Genomic DNA, 23,473 nt, shown 5'->3' on the forward strand with positions numbered 1-23,473 from the left:
ACCCTATGATGTTTGCAAACTTTGTGAATTAGAATTTTATAAAAGGACAGTGAGACAGAGAGATGTGAAGAATGTTGCTCAGAATCTCACAGCTAATGAGAAGGACTAGGACTCAAAGCTACCTTTCTGATTCTCAGTCCAAGGTTCCATTCCCCTAACTCCCCCAAAATCACATAAGTACCCACTTTGTAACCACCACCTGTAGTTCTTCACCAACCAGCTTCCTCAACTTGATCTCACCCTCTCCAACCTTAAGGTGGCATCTGCCATGAAAGACCATGAACTTCTACAAGAAAAGCTCACAAAGCCACAGATGAGTAAGTGCTAAAGAGATTTAGATCAGAAATTTCTATTTGTAAAATCCAAGAACTTTGGAGAGCATCTCCTCAACGTTTATTCTGCAATGAGGAAACCGATGTCCTTAAAGCTTCAACACATTCCCTCAAAACACAGAGCTATTTCGTGGCATTCAGAAACACAAATTTCATCTTCCTCTGTGCTCATAGAATAGTATCTTACCCTTTTGTTTGTCCTTTTAATCACTACTCTTCATCAAATATCTACAATAATTCTCAATAACTGACAACGTAAAACAAGAATTAGATTCAATATCCTCGGCCTAGTATTCAAAGCTGTCCAAAATCTGGCCCATCTTTACTATCTACATTTCAAAATCCCCTAGTGATACTGATACCTTTATTGCTTGAAACCTCAAAATCCCCTCAGCGGTATTGGTCTCATTATGATTCTAGATATAAACCAAATTCACATCCATCAACCTAATGTCACATCCAACAACCAAATGTTCTTCCTCACCTCCAGCTTAAATTCCAGTCCTTCCACACGTCTTCTCTGATTCCTCCAGGCTACGCCAATACCTGCCTTCTCAAAGTTGTCCAATCTTATACCATATGAAAGAAATCATATGTTGTAAAGGTCAAGTCTGAAGTTGCTAAGGCCCAAGGTGACCCTAAGCATTAATAATCTTAATAATGATCACACTCTTCAGAAATGAGTTTCACTGCTCTCCTACACAAACACAAGCTCCTAGATGGCAGGAATTTATTTTGATCATGAAGTATATTATCCACAGCAACTGTACCAGCACCTGCCACAGAACAGGCACTCAGTACTAGATGGGGAAATGAGTACATGAATGACTGAGTAGAGGACTGAATGAGCAAAAGAACAAAGAACCAAGACAGTAGTCCAGAAGGAAGCTGGAGAGCAGTATATGAGGGTAGTTCTAGATAGATATACCAGAATCTGGATACAGTGATCAATAGTCCAATCTGATCTCTCTAGTCCATGTACCTACATAAGACAATACACAGAGAGGGTTCCTTTTCCTGGGACTTTTTGAAGTCTACATGGCTAGGTGATACCAGAAGCTCAGTTCTTTGACATACAGATTTGTGCTGGTGTCCATAATTTCTTCAACAGTTTTCTTTTTTTTTCTTGGTGGGCACTTCACTGATTTGGAAGTTAAAACAATGGTAAAGCATTTAAAGCCCCTATGGCAAAAAAAACAAAAAAAAAACCTGTTCTATACTGGAAAAAAGTTTCATGTGTGTTTTAAATACACCTGCAGTAAAGGGACGCCTGGGTGTCTCAGATGGTGAAGCGTCTGACTCTATTTCATCTCAGATCATGATTTTGCGTTTCATGAGTTCAAGCCCCAAATCGGGCTCTGCTCTGACAGCACAGAGCCTGCTTGAAATTCTCTCTCTACCTCTCTCTCTGCTCCTTCCCCATTCATGCATGCGTGCACTCTCTCTCTCAATAAACAAACAGATAAATAAATAAACTAAATATACCTGCACTATGAAGCCCAGTCAAGTTCCTAATCCTTAGGGCTATTTTTAACTAATAAAAAATAGGAGAAGAATACAGTGTCTTAAGGAAGAGAAGAAAAGGATGAAGACACAAAGAGGAGGAAGGAAGAAAAGGAATCAGGAAGACAAGACCTGTAATGATTAGACTTGCAAGTTCTCCGTAACAAGAGGACAGTAATCAAATTATGTAATACCTCTGGGCATTCTCAACCCTTACCGAAGAGCCTTAAAATACTTCCTGAGGTGTTTAAGAGGTCATATGAGGCATTGGAAAGATTTCTAAACAATACACCACTAGACAAATGTAAGAGATGAGGATATGAGAGATAGGATATACTTGAACCTACAATGTCAGTTCCTTCAAAAGGATGCTATTGTGGGATCTGAGAAACTTGTACATAATTGCATACTTCCAGTGAATGGAGAATGTGGTCCCAGAGAGGAAGCTATCTTTATCTCATTCCTAAATAACCCAGTTAAAAATACAGCCACTTCCCAGTTTAGTGTTACAGTGAAGAAAAAAACATAATGATTGATGAATATACAAATGAATTAATATCCTTGTGATATTTCAAAATAGTATCTGAGTATTCACATTTACTCTAATTCCTCTAATGGACTCTTCTAGAAGAAATATCTAAACAGATGATCTTTATGGTTTTGGGGGGGGTTGTTTGTTTGTTTTGTTTTGTTTTTTTAGAGGAAGAGCACATACACAGTTACATGTGCCAGCGGGGGAGGGGCAGAGAGAGGGAGAGAGAGAATCTTAAGCAGGCTCCATACTGAGCACAGAGTCCAAAGCAGGAACGTGAGGCTCGATCTCACAACTGTGAGATCATGATCCAAGCCAAAATCAAGAGTCTGAGGCTTAACTGAGCTACCCAGGTGCCCCTATGGTACATATTTTAAAATTAGCCCACTTGCAGAGAAAACTGCCATCTTAAAATAGGTAAAAAAATAAATGGCTCACACTAATTGAGCAATTACTATGTGCTAGGCACTCAGAGATTTCCATGTATTCACATTCATTTAATCTTCAAAAATCCTAGATTTGAGATGTATGGAGTTAAGTTTAAAGAGGTAATATCAGGATTCCCAGGCCATGTTGCTACTAAAGCAGCAGGCATATTTCCTCATGCAATCAGCTGCCTAATTAAGAAAGGAAAGAAAATACTACAAATGACCATAAAAAAAGAATGAAATAACTTTGAAAAGGGCCAAATGAAAGTCACACTGAAAAGGAATAATTAAACAATACTTAAATTAAACAATATTACAGAATATATTTTTAAAAAAATTCGAGATTTGAGATTTTGGCTTGACGAGTTTAAGGGAAAATGGAAAATATATGCAAAATCCACACTGACTTGCAGATTTTTTATCTTGGCTTTTATAATTCTGAACCAATAATTCTAATGATTATTCTGTGACTACCTGAACTGCTCCTCATTCAGAGAAAGCAAAACAGCTGATTTTAAAGAGCTACAACATAGTAAATAGTATAACATTGTCAAACTTTCTGCTCCTACCCAACTGAACTATGCCACAACCACCAATGCACTGATCACCAAGATATAAAAAAAAAAAAAAAAAAAAAAAAAAATCACTGCCAAAGCCAACACTACCTCATTATCTACTCAGGAGGTAAACACAGTAAGAAACATACCATCGTTGTGTCCAGGACCCACAAGGGAAAAAAAAAGAAAAAAAAGAAAAAAAAAGAAAAAGAAACATACCATCATTCCAGCACCAACAACCGTGGCCAAAACAAATTTAATTAATTAATTAATTAATACTATAGAATAATAATTCTATAGTATTATTTACTTTTCAACTTGTTTCCAGTGACAGCCCTTCTTCATGATAAAAGTGCTCAGCTTTTTATGGAGAGCAATCAACAGGTACCTTTACTAGATTTAAGTCACTTGCAAAAAAAAAAAAAAAAAAATCAAGGAAGATGAGGACAAAGCAAATTTCAAGTACCCTTGTATCACAAGCTAAATTTCAACTGAAGATATATTTTGACAGCTGCTGTGAACTTCTAGAGCTGGTTATTCTTGGAAACCACCTTCTGCTTACTTGGGCTTCCTTTAGGGGGAATTGTTACCAAAGTTTACTTTGTATGATTATTTTGAATGAATTCGGTGTCCTGAGACTAGTCATGGTGTTAAATTTGAACTTGAATTTACTTTCAAAATTCTAGAGTAAATGATATCCGAGTAACACAAAGCAAGATTGGAGATATCTGCTTGATGAGTTCACTAATACTCTGATAAAATATAAAGCAGGGAAATACAGTAAAAATCTTGTACTCTTAGGGTCACCTCAGGAAACTGTACAACTCTAGGCTTCCTCAACTGTAAAAAAAGAAAGGTTACTATCCTCTTGAGAGAAGTATTAAAGATCTAGGTAAAAATAAAAATGAATATAAAAGGCTTTGTAAAATGAATGCAAGTTGTATGAAATTTAATGATTCATACTAATATAAATATATTGTCCTAATCTCTTTGGAGATCCTATATGACTTAACGTACATGAGTTTATCAACTAAGTTACCAGACAGATTCAGCAAACTACAGCCTGTAGGCCAAATCTGGTGCCTGGCTGATTTTAGATAAAGTTTTATTAGAACACAGCTACACCCATTTGTTTGCAGTAGGCCAGCAGAGCTGAATAGTTGTCACGGAGTCCCTATGGCCTTCAAAAGCAGAAAAAAATGAACTATCTTGCCTTTTACCTCATTGTTTGCCAATCTTTGAGATTGGGCATAAAGTATGATGAGTTCTCAGTTCCGATCACTATTTGATACTTTATAATATATTTCTGTAGTTTTTCTTTTTTTTTGTAAATTTCCCTATAGAGACTGGCAAATTCATTGTGGTATTTAAGGAAAACATGCTGTTTTTCTTTCATAGAAAATAGGATCAGAGTCCATTTTTAATTTATGCATAAAATGATAGCACAGCTAATATAAAATGATATAAGGAAATAATTATGTAGACTAGAGCAAGGAATTAAGAATTAGACAGTATGATTTACTGCTGAGATAAATCCATTTCAGAAATTCAAGTGTTAACTGTATTTAAGTTTACAAGATAATGAAAAAGATCAATTCATACCCTTGTGATATAAGGGAGATACAGAGGTATTTTAACACAGACAGATTCCTCTGAAAAGTGAAATACAACACACAGCCCACTCAGTTTGCAGTAAATACCTGGCCTTCAAAAAAAAACACATTATTATAAGTACTTTGGGATCTAATCTTTTGTTCCTGGGAATAAATGAAGAACTTAGTATTTGCACAATTAATCCATATTTCCAGTCAGATTATTTCAAAGACAACGCTAAAATTTAAAAAAAAAAAAAAAAATAGCACTAAAATTATTTTTTTTAATTATGATCAAACATAGTACAATGTAATTTGGTTCTTGAAGCATCCCCAAGAACTCCCATATTAGGAAAATAACCGCTGGAAAGGCTAAATGACTTGTCCACAATTACACAACTAGCTAGTGGCAGAAACGGCATGAGAACCCAGGCCTCCTGATTAGAACTGCAGGATTTATGTCATTATGCCATATGGCCATACTTTTCACAGCGTGCTCCCTTTATCTCTGGAATCACAACTTCTCTCAAATGTCTAACATTTTTCAGAGCCTTTCGTGTAATTAACTTAGAAAAAGGCTACCAGCTGGATGCAAAGGTGTAGGTTCAAACAACCTTTATATAAATCTGATGTAAATCAGCAAATGTCTTAATGGCGTATTAAATTTTTATAGAATCGTTCTCCCATAATTAAGTTTATGTTATTGCTCTTTTAAAATTGCTCAGAAGCAAATTTGCCTCTAGGAAGCAAGCTGGGACATATTTTAGGATGGCCATTACTTTAAAGGGGAAAAAAAAAAAAAAAAAAAAAACTCTCAATTCACTTCCATCTTTAAATATGTTCAGTTTGTCTAAAAATATGTTTTCTTTTCTCTCCTTCCTTTTTTTTCCCCAAAAAAGTAAGGAAATGGAAATTGGGTTTATTCTAGATTTTACAAGCACCTTTACACTTTGATAAAACTCCTGGTCAAAGCTAAAAACAAGTCAATTATATGGTTTTAAAAACAACGGCTGCATGTGTCAGACATGGGTAACCACACTGAGAGGCAAATACATGGGAAAGAATAAGAAGTATCCAGGTTCCTGTTTACACCATAAACCACTATTCCTCATTCGAGAATCAAATATTGCATGCACCAAATACACAGCCCACAAGCACTCAAATATTGACGTCAGATTCTTACTCCAAAAGACTGCATTTATGCAGGGATCCATGATTTATCATAGTTTAAAAAAAAAATCAAAACAAGGATCCAAGTATTCTGACATCAGATTCTTACTCCGGAAAATTGCATTTATGTAGGGGTCCATGATTTATCATAGTTTAAAAAAACAAAATAAGGATCCAAGCATTCTGACCCAAACATAACCCCAAAGAAGATACCTTGATTACCCAAACTTATTACCAATTTGTTAAGCAGCAAATAAGACAGGCAAACAATATTAAACACACAGCAAAAACACTCAAGGGTCTCAGTAAGACCTTAACCAGGTTTATTGATATACATGGATTCATGTCATAACTTCTTTCTAAAGATCTTGTTAAACTTAAAAAGTAAAAACATCTACATCTTTAAAAAAGCAAAACAAAATAAAACTAAACAAAACAGTAACTACAGGTCCAAAGCCCCTTATCCTTAATTTCAAAATACGTAATTCAGATTAGGATGAGAATTGCAAAAGCTCGGTGAACACACTCAAAAACAATAAACTATAGACTTTAAGTGGCTCAATTTTATGATATGTGAACTATATCTCAGTAAAAATGTTAAAAAGAAATAAAAGCCCCTGATTTAAACTGACAGGAGGCTAGCTGTAGTCTTTATCTCTTCCATTTATTGTAAATATTCACATATTTCCCTTCAGAAATACTAAATGTTTCTGACTTCAAAATGCCACCTCGGTACATAATACAGAATTTACACACCCTATCACTTTTGAATAATTAAAACAAATCTGAATTACATCGGGCCTCAAGCATTTTAGGCACTGAATCAGGGAACTTGTAGCCTATATGTGTATATATATCGATATATATCGATATATATAGATATAGCCTAGAGAGAGAGACAGAGAGAGAGAGAGAGAGAGAGAGAGAGAGAGAGAGGAAAGCTCAAATTCTGAAAAAAGTTTTTACGATGCACATCAAAGGAGACATGACATCCTGTGCAGTTTAGGACCCACTAAGACACATGGGAACCGGTGGCATCACATTGTTAGCTAATCTAAGCTGTTTTATATTTTTTTTTTTTAATTTTTTTTTTTCAACGTTTTTTTATTTATTTTTGGGACAGAGAGAGACAGAGCATGAACGGGGGAGGGGCAGAGAGAGAGGGAGTCACAGAATCGGAAACAGGCTCCAGGCTCCGAGCCATCAGCCCAGAGCCTGACGCGGGGCTCGAACTCACGGACCGCGAGATCGTGACCTGGCTGAAGTCGGACGCTTAACCGACTGCGCCACCCAGGCGCCCCAGCTGTTTTATATTTTTAATGAAATGCAGGAAAAAGTGTTTTTATCTGAATTATAAAGCCACCTCTGTGGCACAGACTCATCTTTTCCCTTATAAAGCCGTTAGAAATGTACTGCCTGTCGAGGACACATAAATAAGTTAGTATGGTTGATTAGCAATGATACAATATGAAATTCAGAGCCAAACCAAATATTTCAATGTGAACTGGCTCCAAATAATTCTTTTTTTTTGCATGGTTCTGAGAAACACCATGCATTTCAGAGCAGGGGGCAGAAGCTGACAGGAGTTTCAGATGCAAATCCAACCTCAAAGGATATACAGGTACAATGTACCTCCTTTAAATCTGCTCAATGTAGGGCAGGTCCATGGCAGACAGGATATGCCCTTGCAGGCCAATGTGATTTTGAGGATCAAGTTCCAAATACCAAGATCACAATGTCAAGATCTCTGGGAAAAGGGATGCCAAAGGAAAAAAAAAAAAAAAAAAAAAAAAAAGGATCCAGTCCTCAGTCTCAAGGAGGTTCTAAACCAATTACACACACAATCATTACTACGTATCTAATACCATAAATAATTAGGCCACTCGTTAGTTGAGGAAACTCTATTGAGAGACAATGACCTGCACTGGAAAGGATCTGGATTCAGAATTAGCATTACCTTTGAAACCCTGTCTCACTGCACGCTGATCAATTCAGGGGAGTTCACTCCACCTCTTGTAAAAAGTACACAGAGTGACCTCACAGGGTAACTGCAGCTGTAAATTAGAGACTGTAAATTCCAAAAGAATAGGAATTTCGTCTGTTTTCTTCCTTACTTTATCCTTAACATCTAGAATAGTGCTCATACCTAGATGGCACTTCGTACCTATTTATCCAAAAAATGGAAAAAAATGAAAAAATTAAAAAGCATCTAGCAAATTTCTTGTCACACGACAGGCATGAGGGGGGGATATAAGGAAGTTGACTCTGAACCTAAATGAAATGCACAGCCATGAAATGATTTTAAATTATTTTTTAAAAATATAAAACAAGGGGGCACCTGGGTGGCTCAGTCGGTTAAGCGGCCGACTTCGGCTCAGGTCACGGTCTCGCGGTCCGTGGGTTCGAGCCCCGCGTCGGGCTCTGTGCTGACAGCTCAGAGCCTGGAGCCTGCTTCCGATTCTGTGTCTCCCTCTCTCTCTGCCCCTCCCCCGTTCGTGCTCTGTCTCTCTCTGTCTCAAAAATAAATAAACGTTAAAAAAAAAAAATTAAAAAAATATATATAAAACAAAACAAAATCCTGGATAAACCGAGCTATTTAGATGTCACTACTTCTCTGCCACTCTCTCAGACTCTTCCTCAACAAGGCTGAATTAGTTTGTCAGACACATGTGCTTCTCTGGCACTTTCTAGGGAATTCTATTAGCACTTAGTGCAGAGTGATGTAATTATTGTATACATGTTTTGTACTTCCTAGGGGCTGGGATAATATATTATCCATCTATGTATTTTTTAGCAACCATAAAACTAACTGTTGCATATGGACAAGCAGATAATTTGTATTTAAAGCCATTGTAAGTAAGTAGCATCCGTCCCAAGGCCAAGTAATGTAAGAATGGCTATTTCCTTCATAATACTATCTGGGGAGGGGGCGGGGCATGCCTGAGTGGCTCAGTCCCTTAAGCATCTGACTCTCCATTTTGGCTCAGGTCTTGATGTCTCAGTTGGTGAGATCGAGCGCCATATGGGGCTCTGCACTGACAGTGTGAAGCCTGCTTGGGATTTCTCTCTCTTCATCGCTCTCTACCCCTCCCCCCACTCTTTCTTTCAAAATAAATATATAAATATTTTTAAAAATACTATTTGGATCTTCCACTTTAGCTAAACTTGTAGAAAAACAGTATTATGGGAAAACCATGCACCTTGGAGTCAGATACTTGGAATGAGACCCCTTCACTCTATGCTATCTGTGAATCCTTGGGCAAAATTACTTCACCTCCATAAACCTCAGTTTCCTTAACTGTAAATGAGATTAATAATACCCACTCACATAGAGTGAACAAAATAATGTACAGAAGACACTCTACCAAGCACACAGTAAGGCATGATAAATGGTTGTTATCATTATTACTGCCAGCTCTGTGTATATGCAAATGAAAGCTAATGGATTCAAATGAGTGATTTCTCTTCCTCTTTGAACAATATGGAAGTCGGCACAGCCCTGGAGAAGATTATACTGCAGAATGCAGGAGAATCAAAGACTACAAATTATCCTGTCCCAAAACCAGAAACTTTAGGCTGCTGCTTTGACAACTTAAATTCAGTCCTTTTCTCACTCAGCCAGCCCATTTTTCAATTGGCACCTCTACATTTTCTCCATTCTTGCTATTTCATCTCTGAAATACGTTCATTTTGGAGTTATCCTCATTTTTGACATTAAGGTTGTCACTGATTCAAATATTAACCCAACAGTGAGACACTAAACTCACATTGTAGTCAAAAGAAACTCTGAACATCTTTAAGATACTACTGGTGGCATTTTTTTTTAATGTTTATTTGTTTATTGGGGGGGGGGGGGGCAGGGGGAAGGCACATAGAGGAGCAGGGGAGGCGCAGAGGGAGAGGTAAAGAGAATCCCAAGCAGGCTCTGCACTAACAGTGCAGAGCCCCAGGCAGGGCTCTATCTCACAAACCCTGAGATCATGACCTGAACAGAAATCAAAGACTCAGTCCAAGGCTTAAACCAACTGAGCCATGCAGGCACCCCTGGTGGCATTTACCCAGCTGATGGGTCAACTGCTAATGCCAAAAATTCCCCCTGCTTCTGAGTTAGTGCATGGTGCCTTGGTGAGCGGGAAGCAGGTAGCGACAAAGAGCTGCCCCAATATTTTTTTTAATGCTCTTCTAGACCAATCTCAGGCTCCACATCATCAAGAGAAAATCCTTCCACTGAAGAGTAACCTACTTCAAACAGTAATACACTGTTAGTAAAGGCAATTAACCAAATTAGGAAGAAAAACACACTGTGGTTTTAGTGTCTTTGTGTTAAGTTTCTGGTAGCTACAAAAGTAAATATTCCGTTTGAATGCAGACTTAAATCAAGCTAGACTAGGAAGACAACGTGCAAAAACTTAAGCACTTAACTGAATGAGGTGGGGGGGGGGGGGTGGACAGGAAAAGGAGGGGCCTGGGAGGATGGAAACAAAAACAAAACAACTCATTTTCAAAAAGTATTCTAGAATTAGTAACATTGCAAAGAGAACCCTGGGTAAAATAAGAAGGATTGAATCTTAATGATGAACTTGAGGGATGGGTACACAGGTCCATTAACACCAGGCAGTCTTAACTGACAAATAGAAAATTAATTCCACAGTAACAGGTTTCTACAAACTGAAGTCAGGGAGGGAAAGTGACAGAGCAGTAGACCTGGGGGAGGAGGCTCTGCTCTCAACCAAGCCTGTGCCTAATTTCTGCAGACCTCACATTTGTGGAGAGAGAAGGGGCAGCATGTAGATACATAGTTTCTAATACCTCTCTCTAGCCACAAAATATTTTTGACCTTTCATGATACTGTATGGAGGTATATCAATGTACATGAGAGGGTCCCAAACCTAGCTGTATCATCAAAATCAGAGGGAGAGCTTTTAAAAAGTAGTTTCTCTCCTGCTGCCTCTCCACCAGCTCCCTGTCAATGCCTCAAAAACAAAATGTAAGCAGACGGAAAGATTCTTATTCAGTAGCTTCCAGTCTTGGGCTGCAATCTCTGGTTTAAAAGTCTCCCCGTGAGACGCTGATGATCATCCCAGTTTGGACTATTCGAAGGAAACACATGATGAAATGAATCCTAAAATCTTGAAGCAGTCACCAACCCCCACCTACCGCCTGTATCATCTGAAGATTAGATCAGACTTTTAAAGTACTGGATTTTCTAAAATCAAAACCAATTTTACCTATTACAGACTTGTCTCAACAAGCCACCGTTACCAGGATTTAGGCTGCTGTAAAAATAATTTGGTCTGAATATTATTAAGGCATCCAAAATATTTCATAAAAATTTTGGCAGCCAGATGCAGTATTCCTTTAAAAATAAAACTTTTCGCTCTCTATTATCTCCCTAGGAGGTGGGGAAATAAACCGCTGAGCATCACCACCACCAATAAAAAGCAGCCTCAATGTTTCCCTGAAAAGGTTTCTCATAACAGATTCTGGAATCAGCTGTAACAATATTGCCTGCCAGGTTTGGGAAAGAATAGGGGAAAGAAAGAGATTAACATTCACCTTTAGGTGATAACAATGCTTCCCCTTTCTTCAAAGAATGAGACTTGAATGCTGCAAGCTATTGCAGCTACTGAACTAATCCTCCTTACTCTAAACCTGGCTAAAGGGGATATACAGGCAACAGGGTGCTGGGGAGAACAGGAGGGGACTCCATTTTCAGATGTATAAGCAACAGCACCATCCTGAGCCAGAAGGGGAAAAAATCAGGCTATAAAATTTCTAGTTGATGCTTTGATATAAACAGTGACGAAAAATTAAGGAATGACTTAAATATATTTGTTTTCAATAGATTAAACAAAAAGAGAAATGATCAAATTGTGTGGTTCAGAAGAATTATCCTTGAAAAAGGTTTGTTTGTTTGTTTTCTCAATATTCTTTACATTGTCAGCACCGGTGAACAGGATAGCAAAAACTCCATTTTTTTCTGATTGACGCTTCACCCTGCATCCCCGTGAGAAAAGCAACAACTACGCTGAGTGCTCTACAAAATGACAGGTAAAAAGTTCGTTACTACTGAAATGTGGAAACACTGTGAAACGCTGATGACCATGATATTTCTACAGGAAAGGAACTTGGCGGAAGAGTGTACATTGACGATATTCATACCTAACAACCCTGCAAGGCAAATATTATATTCCTATTTTACAGACCACATAACTGATGTGCAAGCCGGTCAGTAATTTATCCAAGGTCACAGCAATTTGCATCTAAATCTAGATGCTCCAATCCTATGGCTTTTCCACAATAGCCTTACTAGCACCTGTGCAAGAGGAGAGCAGCCAAACGCCCAATGGTTATTCGAAGTAAACAGCAGTGGTTTTTATACTATTAGATATATTTAACTTTTCATCACATGTCACAAGATCTTAAGAAGAAAGAAGGTACATTCCGTGGAACACCGAAACTGGCAAATTTTTGCCCAACTTCAAGTTAGAAGAAAGATTAATTCTATGCAATTTGGAGTTTTCCATTTCATAGAAGTTATGGAAATACACTCAAATCATTCATGTATCACTTTGGTATAATCTGACTCTAGTATATAAGCATGTCTTTATGCAATTTATTCTAATAGGACACATAACACAACACACACATAAACCCTTTTAAAGGGGAGGGGACAGAGTTTTAACACATTGAAAACTAAGAGTTTAAGATGCACAAAATGCACAAAATTAAAATATTAAGATTTTTTTCTTTTTTTCAGTTTTTAAATACGTAAACTATTTTTAAATACAACTGATATTGCATATAATCAAGAACTCTATTAAATGTACTTGGTACTTAGTTACGTTAAGCAATATTTTAATGGAAATTCTAAATATATTTTCCATTTCTTCTCTTACTAAAAACCAAGTCATTTACTTGTTTTTAAATGTCCTTCATTTTTCTCATGTTGTCCCTGCTGTTTGCTTTGAATCTTACATGAATTATTAGCAAAATGACAACCACATACCAGGTACAGGCACTGTAGATTCTCTTATCATATCAAAGAAATCTTTGCAGTTTATTTCATCTCCTGAAATTAAATGAGTAAACATGTGGAGAGAGAAAGAAAGTGTCCTTTGGAACTGAAACACTGACTTCACTAATCAAGGCCATAATTACTGAGGAAACATGTATTAAATTCTGAATTCATGCTATTTCACTTGATGCAAGAGTTATAATCAGACCAACAGAGCATGCAGGAGCCATCTGGGTGCCGCAGAGTTGTAAAGACAAAAGGGAGCAAGGGCACATTGACCTTCCTAGCACCAAATCATTGCACACTTTGGCTGCCTCTCTTCCCCTTTTGGTTTCTTACCATTCTTTTTGAAAAAAGGAACACTGTGGTCAGTAGGTAAGAACCTGGTGTGAACATTAAAACATGCCACACCATGCAACCTTACTGCACTATCACATTTCATAACTATTTTAACTATCAATAAATTTGATTTAATACTCGGTTTTATCCACCCCACCTCCTACCTGATCATGCCTTTTCAGGAATCTCTAATGCACTCCTGGAATGTGCCTTTCTATAGCTTAAATTTCACTTGAGAGGTCAACACTAAATTAGCCTTTCCACCGTTCCCAGCATTTAAGACAGGCAATGACAATGATCTGAAATTTGTGCAAACCACATTGGGTATTTTTTTCTTTTTTCTGTGAAACTGAAGGTACCCAGTTGAATATGAGTAACCAGATAATCATGAGATCCCCCTCAGTCGATCTGATTCCTCTGAGACAGCAGGTTATCGAAAATTGAGCCGAGTGATGTAATACGTATCCCAGACAGTATTATGAGAACAGCAGAGATGATTTCAATGAGACTCATTATTTATTCATCACAAGGTCCAATTTGCGTGTCATTTTCACTGATGGTATACGGAGTTAACTGGTTGAAATTCAGTGCTGATAGAATATTTTATTCTGTATTGTAAAAAGGACCATTTTGAAAAATGGTTCTGTCTTCCTGTAAGGAGTGCAAAACAAAGAGGGATTTTGTACTTGTGGCCACTCACTGTAACATTTGAACACCGTTCAGCAATGCTGGAAGAACGGACACAGGAGAAAGCCCTGAAGGACTCCCTGTTTTTCTCATTAGGAGTATATAATAATATGCTAGATACTATAGAGTAAAAAGTAAAATAATCTAACTTCGAAAAATAACTGCCTTTTTTTTTTTTTTTTGATGCTAAAGAATGAGATGGCAGGAAACACACTCACTGAATGAGATAAACCTCCTGAATCTGTCTCATCATCAAAGGGATCCTCTCTCAGGTCTGTCCCCAAGTGAGGACACAGAAGAAAGCCTCCCAAGTGGCGAAATGGCGCTAGCCTGGACATTCCCAAGCTTCTCCCATGGACCAGTCGAAGAACAAGCACATTTAAAAATTATGCATTGTCTCCCAACATTGCTAGGGCCACAACATATCTTAAAAGGTCCCTACATCATTATACATACTAGCTGTCTCAATCTACCTTTCCTCATTCATTTTCCTGTTTCATTTCATGCACTGTATCTGCCAAAACCACTGCCCAGTGGTCCCCCGGAACTTCCCAGGAGTTTCCCTCTGTGCAGTGCTCAGGCTCCACCTTCCACTCTCCCTCACCTCTCCAGTTATAAATGTCTATATCTGAACCACCATTCGGGGCCCTGCTCAAATGTCTCTGCTCCTGAAAATGCTTCCTGATCCCCTCCGCAGAAAGTACACCCCCTTCCTCTAAGCTGTCCTGCACTCCCAGTGCCTCCCTTACAGCCTCCCCACTTTCCAGCTTGAATTTCAGTTCTACATTTGCATGTGCTATTCACAACTTTCTAGCCTACTCTAAAATGTCCTTAGGGGTAGAATTTTGTGCACTCATCTTTGAATCCCCAGAACCCCTAATACAGCGTCCTGCACAAACGTGAATCTTAAAAAAAAAAAAAAAAAAGATAATCTGCAAATAGATCACCCTTCCAGGTATTAACACTCTAACACAAGCATTACATGAACTGGCAAGGGTAGTCAGCTTCCAAATTTCAATTACCCAACTTGCACTTAAACTGTAACCAGAATACAGAATCATCTTAAATCAGCTGAGCAATGAAGGCAACCCGCAGAAATAAAATACCTTATTAATATTAATCTTTGACTTTCCGAGTTGTAAAATATTTTTGAACCTCACCTTTATTTGTGGTATTATCTGGTTAGCACTGCTGGCATCTATTCAAAGTTTCAAAGTTCTATAGGTCATGAATATTAAATGCTACAACAAGTTTACTGGGATGAAATCCAAATTCATTTGTAAGTACATGACAAATAGTCAGCCCTCCAGTTTCAATAATGCTAGGAAATACTGTGATCAGAATCGGAGTGTCTTGCTATATCTGGATTCTCACAAAGTCAAGTGTAAGGCAAATGAAGGGAAAGAAAATCGTAAGAAAGTGGGAACACTACTTGAAGTAGAATGGCACAGATGTGGACTGAAAAAATCAGAAACAGCAAATATATATTTCATTCAACGCAATCGATATGAGAGTCACATCTTGAGTAAAACCACAACCTAGTCTAGAAAGCAAAGGGACAAAGCTGTAAACGATAACATGTTGGGCCAATGCCATCCCCAGCAGCTAATCAAATAAAAAAGCACATGTGGATTCAATGTGCAAATACCTGTAGGCTATGCGCCTCTCTTTCCATGCTCTTCTATACCGGGGGAGTCACACAAAATAGATGTACAGAAGCACCACATTTAAGATCCTCAGTGTTCCAATCGTGACAAACCCCAAACCTTCAACAGAACGTAAGCCCCTGCCCTCAGGAAACATTCTCAAGGTAAACCCTGTAAATAGTTTGAAAACAGATGATTATTTGTTACTTTGTGTCTGATCACTGCATCTTGATGTAGAACCAAGCTTACCTAACATCCAAGATAAACTTTTTCACCATAGGCAACCTCCACCATTCACATCCTGCTCAGCATTAAAATGAAAAAGTTATTTCTAGACAGAGATGCCTCGTTTTCCAAAAGCAGCACGGCCTCCCCATTTCCTCTCTCATAATGTAGTCTCATCATTTTATTTACATGAAATAGAGCTACAAAATTTAATTTTAAGAAAAGGAAGTTGTCCAGATAGGGTACATCTTGGAAGCAACTATAGCAAAGCAAAGATAGTCATCTTTACAGAAATTCTTAAAAGAGCAAACTAAAAGGGCTATTTTTCCAAATCAATTTGGGCTATTATTAGAATTGTTACACTGGTTTTCAGATTTCCTTTTTTTTAATTTTTTTTTCCACCTGTAACTGAATAAGTGATTATGAGGCTAATAAAGGGAAAAAAGATGTTTCCACATTAAAACAGTTAACAGATGTTAAATAAGCACAGAAAATGGCCACTAGGCAAGCAATGACTGATGTTTGGTAAGTAAGAAAAATGTTGCTTTTGCTGATTTTATTACCCATGTACCTCCTGGGGTCATGGGAGACTTGTAAAAAATTTTGTGGGCAGATAAAAGTGAAACATTTATTTGCGAGGCTAGTTTAAGTGTGTTTCAAGGGCCACCTCCCCCACTTTTACTTTTTGACCACATAAAACTAAAGTAAGTGAAAGTCATCTAAGAAAGGCTAAAATAATCATTTGATGAGAAGTCAAGAAAACTTACTTTTCAACATTTTTCTGACATGCATTTCTTCCAATTGTACCTTCTGGACCCCACTAACCAGGAATGAAATCCTCATTTGTATAAAGGGAAGAGGATTGGATTTCACTTTAACATTTCAGGCACAGATTTTTTAAAGGCCAACTGAAACAAGTGTGAATTCAATAATTTACTGAGTACCTACTATGTGTCAGATGGTGCACCAGATGCCAAGGACAATGGGGGAAACACCATAAATAGAATGCTGAAGCTAAGAAGAGGATCATTTAAAAAAACTTAATATGTTTATGAACACACATTTTGTTCAAACACACTTCTGAAGATTTTATATTTGGTGTCTTCTTACAAATCTTGCTAACTATTAAAAACAAACACAAGGGGCGCCTGGGTGGCTCAGTCGGCGTCCAACTTCGGCTCAGAGCGTGGTCTCACAGTTCATGAGTTCCAGCCCCAGGTCGGACTCTGTGCTGACAGCTCAGAGCCTGGAGCCTGCTTCGGATTCTGTGTCTCCCTCTCTGCCCCTCCCCCACTCCCACTCTGTCTCTGTCTCTCAAAAAATAAGTAAACATTAAAAACAAAAACAAAAAACAAATCTTAACTATTGACAACCGTATGATTATATTATTTCATGTCATATTCAACCACATTAGTTCATTAGTCATATTCTCTCAATAAGCACTTATTATATAAGTTAAATGTGTTTATGTTTTAGCACACTCAGGATAGTGCCTAGCACACATAGATTATGTATTTATTAAATGCTAAATAAAGTATCTACAATATGCCAGGTCCTTACTATTTTTCACATACTTCAAAAAAAGAAAACTTTCATGTTTCCTTTGCAGAACTGCAAACGTCTTTTATACAATATAGATATGTGCATCATCTGCATGAGCCTTAGAAGCCAAAAACTGGCAGCCAAGAATTCTGGCCAAATTCAGTCATCCAAAAGATTTTTTTGGGCCCAAACAGGGTTTATCTGTTTTTAAACTAGTAATTGATTTTAAATAATAAGAAATGTCATAGAAAAATCCAGAAGTCTGTCTTCTTAGAAAAATCTCAAACTTGGGGCACCTGGGTAGCTCAGTCAGTTAAGTGTTCCACTCTTGGTTTCCACTCAGGTCATGATCTCACAGCCATGAGATCCAGCCCCGCGTCAAACTCCACACTGGGTGAGGAGCCTGCTTAAGATTCTCTCCCATTCCCTCTGCCCCCTCCCCAGCTCACCTGCATGCACTGTCTCTCATTTTCTCCCTCTCTCTCTCTCTCTTTCTCTCTCTCTCTCTCTCACTCGCTTGAAAAGCAAAGGGAAAAATCTCAAACTCTACCCAACCCAAACCTGTATTTTCTTATTGTAATACTGGATGAAGAGGGGTCCTAGAGGTGGGCAGAATCTTGCTCCCACCAGTCCCTTCTGCCTGGCCCTGGTGCACATTTAAAAGACCCAAAATCTTTTAAAAGGTGCAGAACTGAAACCAACACTGTGAAGAAAGAAGTTGAGTGTGACCGTTATGAGAAAAACATTACTGATGAAACTATCAAAACAGAGAGCCTTGCCCCTCTGGTCCTAATAATTTCCAGCTTTAAGAGGTCCACCATTTTGGGTTTTGAGTACTTGGCTGGTTCACTGGTTTGCATAACAGAGTTAAACATTTGTGCACTGGAGCTTTCTGTTTATATAAAAGTTATGTTTTAATAGGGCAGGGAAGTTTATTTCATCTGGCAAACCATGATGTGGAGTTAATTGGCAAGATATTTAAGATGATTTATTCTTTTAAGGTTGAAAAGGACCTTCTAAAGTCTTTTAATTCACTTCCTTCAGAGTCTCTTCTAACTCACCCCAGGCATAGAAATCTATATATTATAAAGACAGAATATGGAATTTTCTATAACTTCCATATGTAATCTATGCCAGTGTTTACAAGCCCCATAGTCATAAAATTCTAAATGAAAGTTTCTGCCTAAATATTCATGCTTCAGCCTTAGTTGATTCCTAAATCATATGCTTTCAAAACCACTGTATGTTTAAAGACTAGTAGAAGTTCATCTTTTGGCCTTCTCTTCCTTAAAATAAAGAATTACAATTTCCACTGATATTTCTTCTTTCTCTTCAACTAGTATCAGCAGGTGCCTTCCAAACATTGGGCACTCAGCTCACACTGAACACCCCACAATTACACTCTTCACAACATCTCTAAGACAGAACATGAACCGTCTCCATTTCCAGATAAAAAAACAGGTCATTGAACTAGCCTAAGGTTACTTAGCCAGTGTGAGTGAATATTTGATTCCATTTTATTTTCTTCTCTTCCAGGTAAGTCATCTGACTTTGTTTACATTTGTTCATTCATCTTCACATCTTCACAATATAGTAAAATGATCGCTAAACACACGCAAATATGTATCCTAGTTCCAGTGATTCTACCACTTTCTAGGTGACCTTCACACCTCTGGTGTTCTATACCTTTGCTGGAAATAAAGGGACTGGCATAGAAGGTCTCAATGGTCCCTTGCAAATCTATACAATCTGTTACTGAAATGTTCTCATTAAGCCCATTGGCCCAAAATGTGAGAATGAAAGAAAAAGCAGAGTGGAGATAGCGACTCTCAGATTGTTTTGCTGCTTCAACTACTTCCCTTGCCCACAAGCAATGGCTGCCAGACAGTCTAGGCAACTTTCCATTTGGAAACTTCTCAGGACACCGAATCTTCAAAGTATTAAGTCCTTTCCCATGACATGGGGGGTGGGGAGAGGGGTGTTTCACACTCTCTGCTGCTAGGAGTTCCTTTGCTAGCGACATTTCTTATTTTCTTAAGCAGGATGCTCAGGGCAATTTAACTTCAGATAGGGGTGCCTGGTTGGCTCAGTCAGTTAAGAGTCCGACTCTTCACTTCGGCTCAGGTCATGATCTCACAGTGGTACGAACCAAGGTTTGTAGTTCAAGCCCCGCATCCAGCTCTTGCTGACAGTGCAGAGCCTGCTTGGGATTCTCTCCTTCCCTCTCTCTCTGCCTTTCCCCAGTTTGCTACCTCTCTTGCTCAAAATAAATAAATAAACTTAATTTTTTTTTTTTTAATTTAACTTCCGGGGTCCCTGGGGGTGGCTCAGTCGATTAAGCATCTGACTTCGGCTCAGGTCATGATCTCACAGTTTCTGGGTTCAAGCCCTGTGTCGGGCTCTGTGCTGACAGTTCAGAGCCTGGAGCCTGCTTCAGATTCTGCATCCCTCTCACTCTCTGCTCCTCCCCCACTCATGCTCTGTCTCTTTCAAAAATAAACATTATTTTTTTTTAAATAAACTTAAGATAAAGAATAATTTCTTATTATAGGTATGTCCCAAATAATTGTATGGGACACAATTATAATAAGGGTCTCTATCAGCAACTCTGTCCTTGAAAATATGCTTAGAAAACTGAAAATGTCTTAGAACTTTAAAAGGTCCTAAAATCAAGTCCTGAACTGGTGTATCAAAATCATTTCGTATTCCAGGAGATGGTAAAATGGAAATTTTGTAAAATGTCCAACCACAATGTTTCACAGGCTATCGATGCAAAGTCCTCAAATAGTCTCCACAGGACAAAGACCATGATTTATATGTATTCTATCTGTCTTTCCAATAAAACAAGAAAGCTTGTTTTGTTGTTGATGTGGTTTTAAAACAAAAGAAAAAAAGAATTCTCTCCCTAAATCTCCCAGAAATAATAATTAAAATTGATTTGAAATTAAGAATTTGACTTTCAAACTATTGTTTTTAGGTGTCAAACTCAACCTAACCAGAGTTTTCTTTTAAAGTTTCAACATATAATCGAAATCACAAAAGAACTTCATTAAGCACTTGATACTTGAGTTCTAACTGAAAAGGTTATGCTTCCCCACAGAGCACAGAGAGCAGCAGTAACTACTCTGCCTACTAAGTGAAGAAAAAAAAAAAAGTCATTAAAAAATAAATAAATGTTTCTATTTCCCTTAATTTTTCCTTCACTTCAATTTCTTCCCAATTTGATTTTAAGTAACATCGAGAATTGACAGGGTGAGGGGGAAGAACTGCCAAAATGAGAAAAGTTGACTGCTTTCTCAAGGTAAGTATCCAAAATCACAGCTCCTCACTTAAGTGTCCAAAAGGAAGGGGGAACTGGCCTAGAACAGGACCAAGATTTGCCGGCACTGGCCAAGTGCATCTTTTATAACTAAAAGGCAAAACAAGGGTAAGTTTAGTATGAATGAGATAATGGGGAGATGGGAAAGAGGCAGTTTCTCAAGGTAGCTTTGTCTGTCCAATGCCTTCCCCTAACACACTAGCCAAAAACTGGTCCTCTTAGGTGGAAGAGATCTGAAAGTGCTTCTGTGACCTTTAAACCACAGTGCATTTGAAAGCACTGAGGGAATACAGAAGAGCAAATATTAAGCCCTGAGGCAAAGGCCTTAATTGGCCTCAGGGCAAAATTTATAATAACCTCTTTCTGTTTTGACTCTTCTATTCTTATTCAGTACAACAAGGAAAAGGTGAAGATGATTCATTGTTTAAGAATTTGAGTTCCCAGTGCACTGGAGAGAAGGGCTGTTTTCCAAAGTCAGATCAGGAAAAGTACTATTAACAAATGGCAGAGGATTTCCCCTCTACAGAGTTTAGCATCTGGCTCTATTATCAGCTCTGATACTTTTATAAATACACATTATAAGCAATTTACTGGATTACAGAGAATTGAGGCCGAAATAAAAAATGAATAAAAATAAATACTAAAGGTGCATAATCTTTACAAGGCAAAACTGTCCAGCTACCAGAACCCTTTGAAATCATGAAAATAAGAAACCCAAGACATAAAACAATCAAGGAATGAAACCCATGTTAGTAGGGAAAGGTCAAAAAGGACACTTCCACTTACTGAAGATCAAAACACAGCTTATTTTAAATTCTCTTTGAAGAGGGACAAATTTGCTTTTTAAATGGGGGAAAAGGACCAGGCAAGGAGGCTGCTCAGTAACCCAATGCTCCAGCGCCCACAATCACTTACTTTGTAAATGGTAGGTAAGATCTGTTTTATTTTCAGCCTGTGAAAGACAAAGACATCATAAACTGCCGACACAGCCAGCACGGTCACTCCTTGTTCCTTCCACAGCATGCTGCATCCTGCGCACAGTCCTGTCCCCAGGAACCAGCCCCAAGTCCTGGCCGAGGAGCCTCTTGTAGAACAGTGTTTGATGTAGCACAGCAAGGAGAGGAGGAAGAAGAGACTGGCCCCGACATCGGCCCGTCCCACGATTCCTGCCACGGCCTCCGTGTGGATGGGGTGAGAGGCAAACATCAAGCCAGCCATGAAGGTCCAGTATCCGTCCCCAAGGAGTATCTTCGAGAAGCTCGTGAAGACACCAGTGACTGCTGCATGCAGCAGGACATTGACGAGGTGATAGCTCCAGGGATTCAGCCCTCCGATGGCATGGTTCAGGCGAAAAGAAAGAGTGCAGAGTGGCCGGTAGGATTTGTGGCTGCCACTGTGGGTTAGAAGAGTCCCCCAAAAATCATTGTAGAAAATGTGTGTCCAGGGAGTTTCTGGGAGAAGGTCTTGATTAGTCTTGATAGCACGGCTAAAAAAACAAAATGTTTACAGAAAGTCAAATATAAAATTTCGGAAAAGAAGAAAATACACTTGACTCTTGTCCTACATGGGGTCGGGGTGCCGACCCTCATGCAGTTGAAAATCCAAGCATAACTTCTGACTCCCCTAAAATTTAATAGTCTACTGTCGACCAGAAGTCTAACCAATAACATGAACAGTTGATTAACACCTATTCTGTATACGTATTATATAGTGTAGTCTTACAATAAGGTAAGCTAGAGAAAACATTATTAAAAAAAATCATAAGAGAAAGTGCATTTACAGTACTGTATTTGTTGAGAAAATCTATGTATAAGTGGACCCATGCAATTCAAACCTATGTTGTTCAAGTGTCAACTGTATATGACATTGCTAAGACACTGCCTTCTGGGAAGCTGTTATCCTGTGTATGATGGGATTCCAGGTATGCAGGATTAATGCAAATGAGCCTTACAGAAGCCTTTACATATAGATTGAATTCAGATCCTCCCCTTAATGCTTACTGACACTACAATTAGGACTGTATCTCTCTTTCTCAAAAGTTTTCTTGTTTGTTCAAATGCAAATATGTTTGAAGAATAAATGCAGTTTCTATAGGTGGTTTAAGACTTACTACAGCAGTTGTCAAACAACGGCCTTAAAAAATCATGGAATGTATGGGCTAAAGATGCAGATTACGGGTGCAGGTTGATGTGAGGTCTGAGAATCTGCATCTTCTACAAAGCGCAGTGCAGGTGTTACTAGTGATCCTCGTGCAGGTGATCCTGGTGCAGAGATCTGCTGAGAGCAAGGATGAACTCCCTACTAGAAATGAAATATACCTTAGACAGAATATCTGTGCCCAGAGCACTGCTTCTCATGCACACACACAAATCACTGGGGGATCTTGCTAACAGGCAGGTCCTGAGTCAGTAGGTCTGGGGAGGAGCCGGAGATGCCACAGTTTTAACAAGCTCCTGGGTGATGCTGATGCTACTGGTCCTTGGGCCACACTTTGAGTAGCCAAGGGAGAGCCGGAGAGGCTAGGAAGAATGTCTCTTCCTCATCCAAATGTCTCCCTTTTCTCCTTCATTCTAGAAAGCTTCA

At 38.5% G+C, this 23,473-nt stretch overlaps 1 protein-coding gene across 1 annotated transcript in view; it reads right to left on the reverse strand.

The window, feature by feature from the left end:
- TMTC2 (transmembrane O-mannosyltransferase targeting cadherins 2) overlaps positions 1-23,473 on the reverse strand; it is a 400,812-nt gene that overhangs the window by 224,265 nt on the left and 153,074 nt on the right. The window contains exon 2 of the mRNA XM_019455252.2: positions 21,806-22,376. Coding sequence (XP_019310797.2) covers positions 21,806-22,376 — 571 coding nt within the window. The remainder of the gene's footprint in view (positions 1-21,805; positions 22,377-23,473) is intronic.

This window comes from Panthera pardus, unplaced genomic scaffold (assembly GCF_024362965.1).
Source record: "Panthera pardus isolate Hobbes unplaced genomic scaffold, ASM2436296v1 HiC_scaffold_6, whole genome shotgun sequence".
Classification (NCBI taxonomy): Eukaryota; Metazoa; Chordata; class Mammalia; order Carnivora; family Felidae; genus Panthera; species Panthera pardus.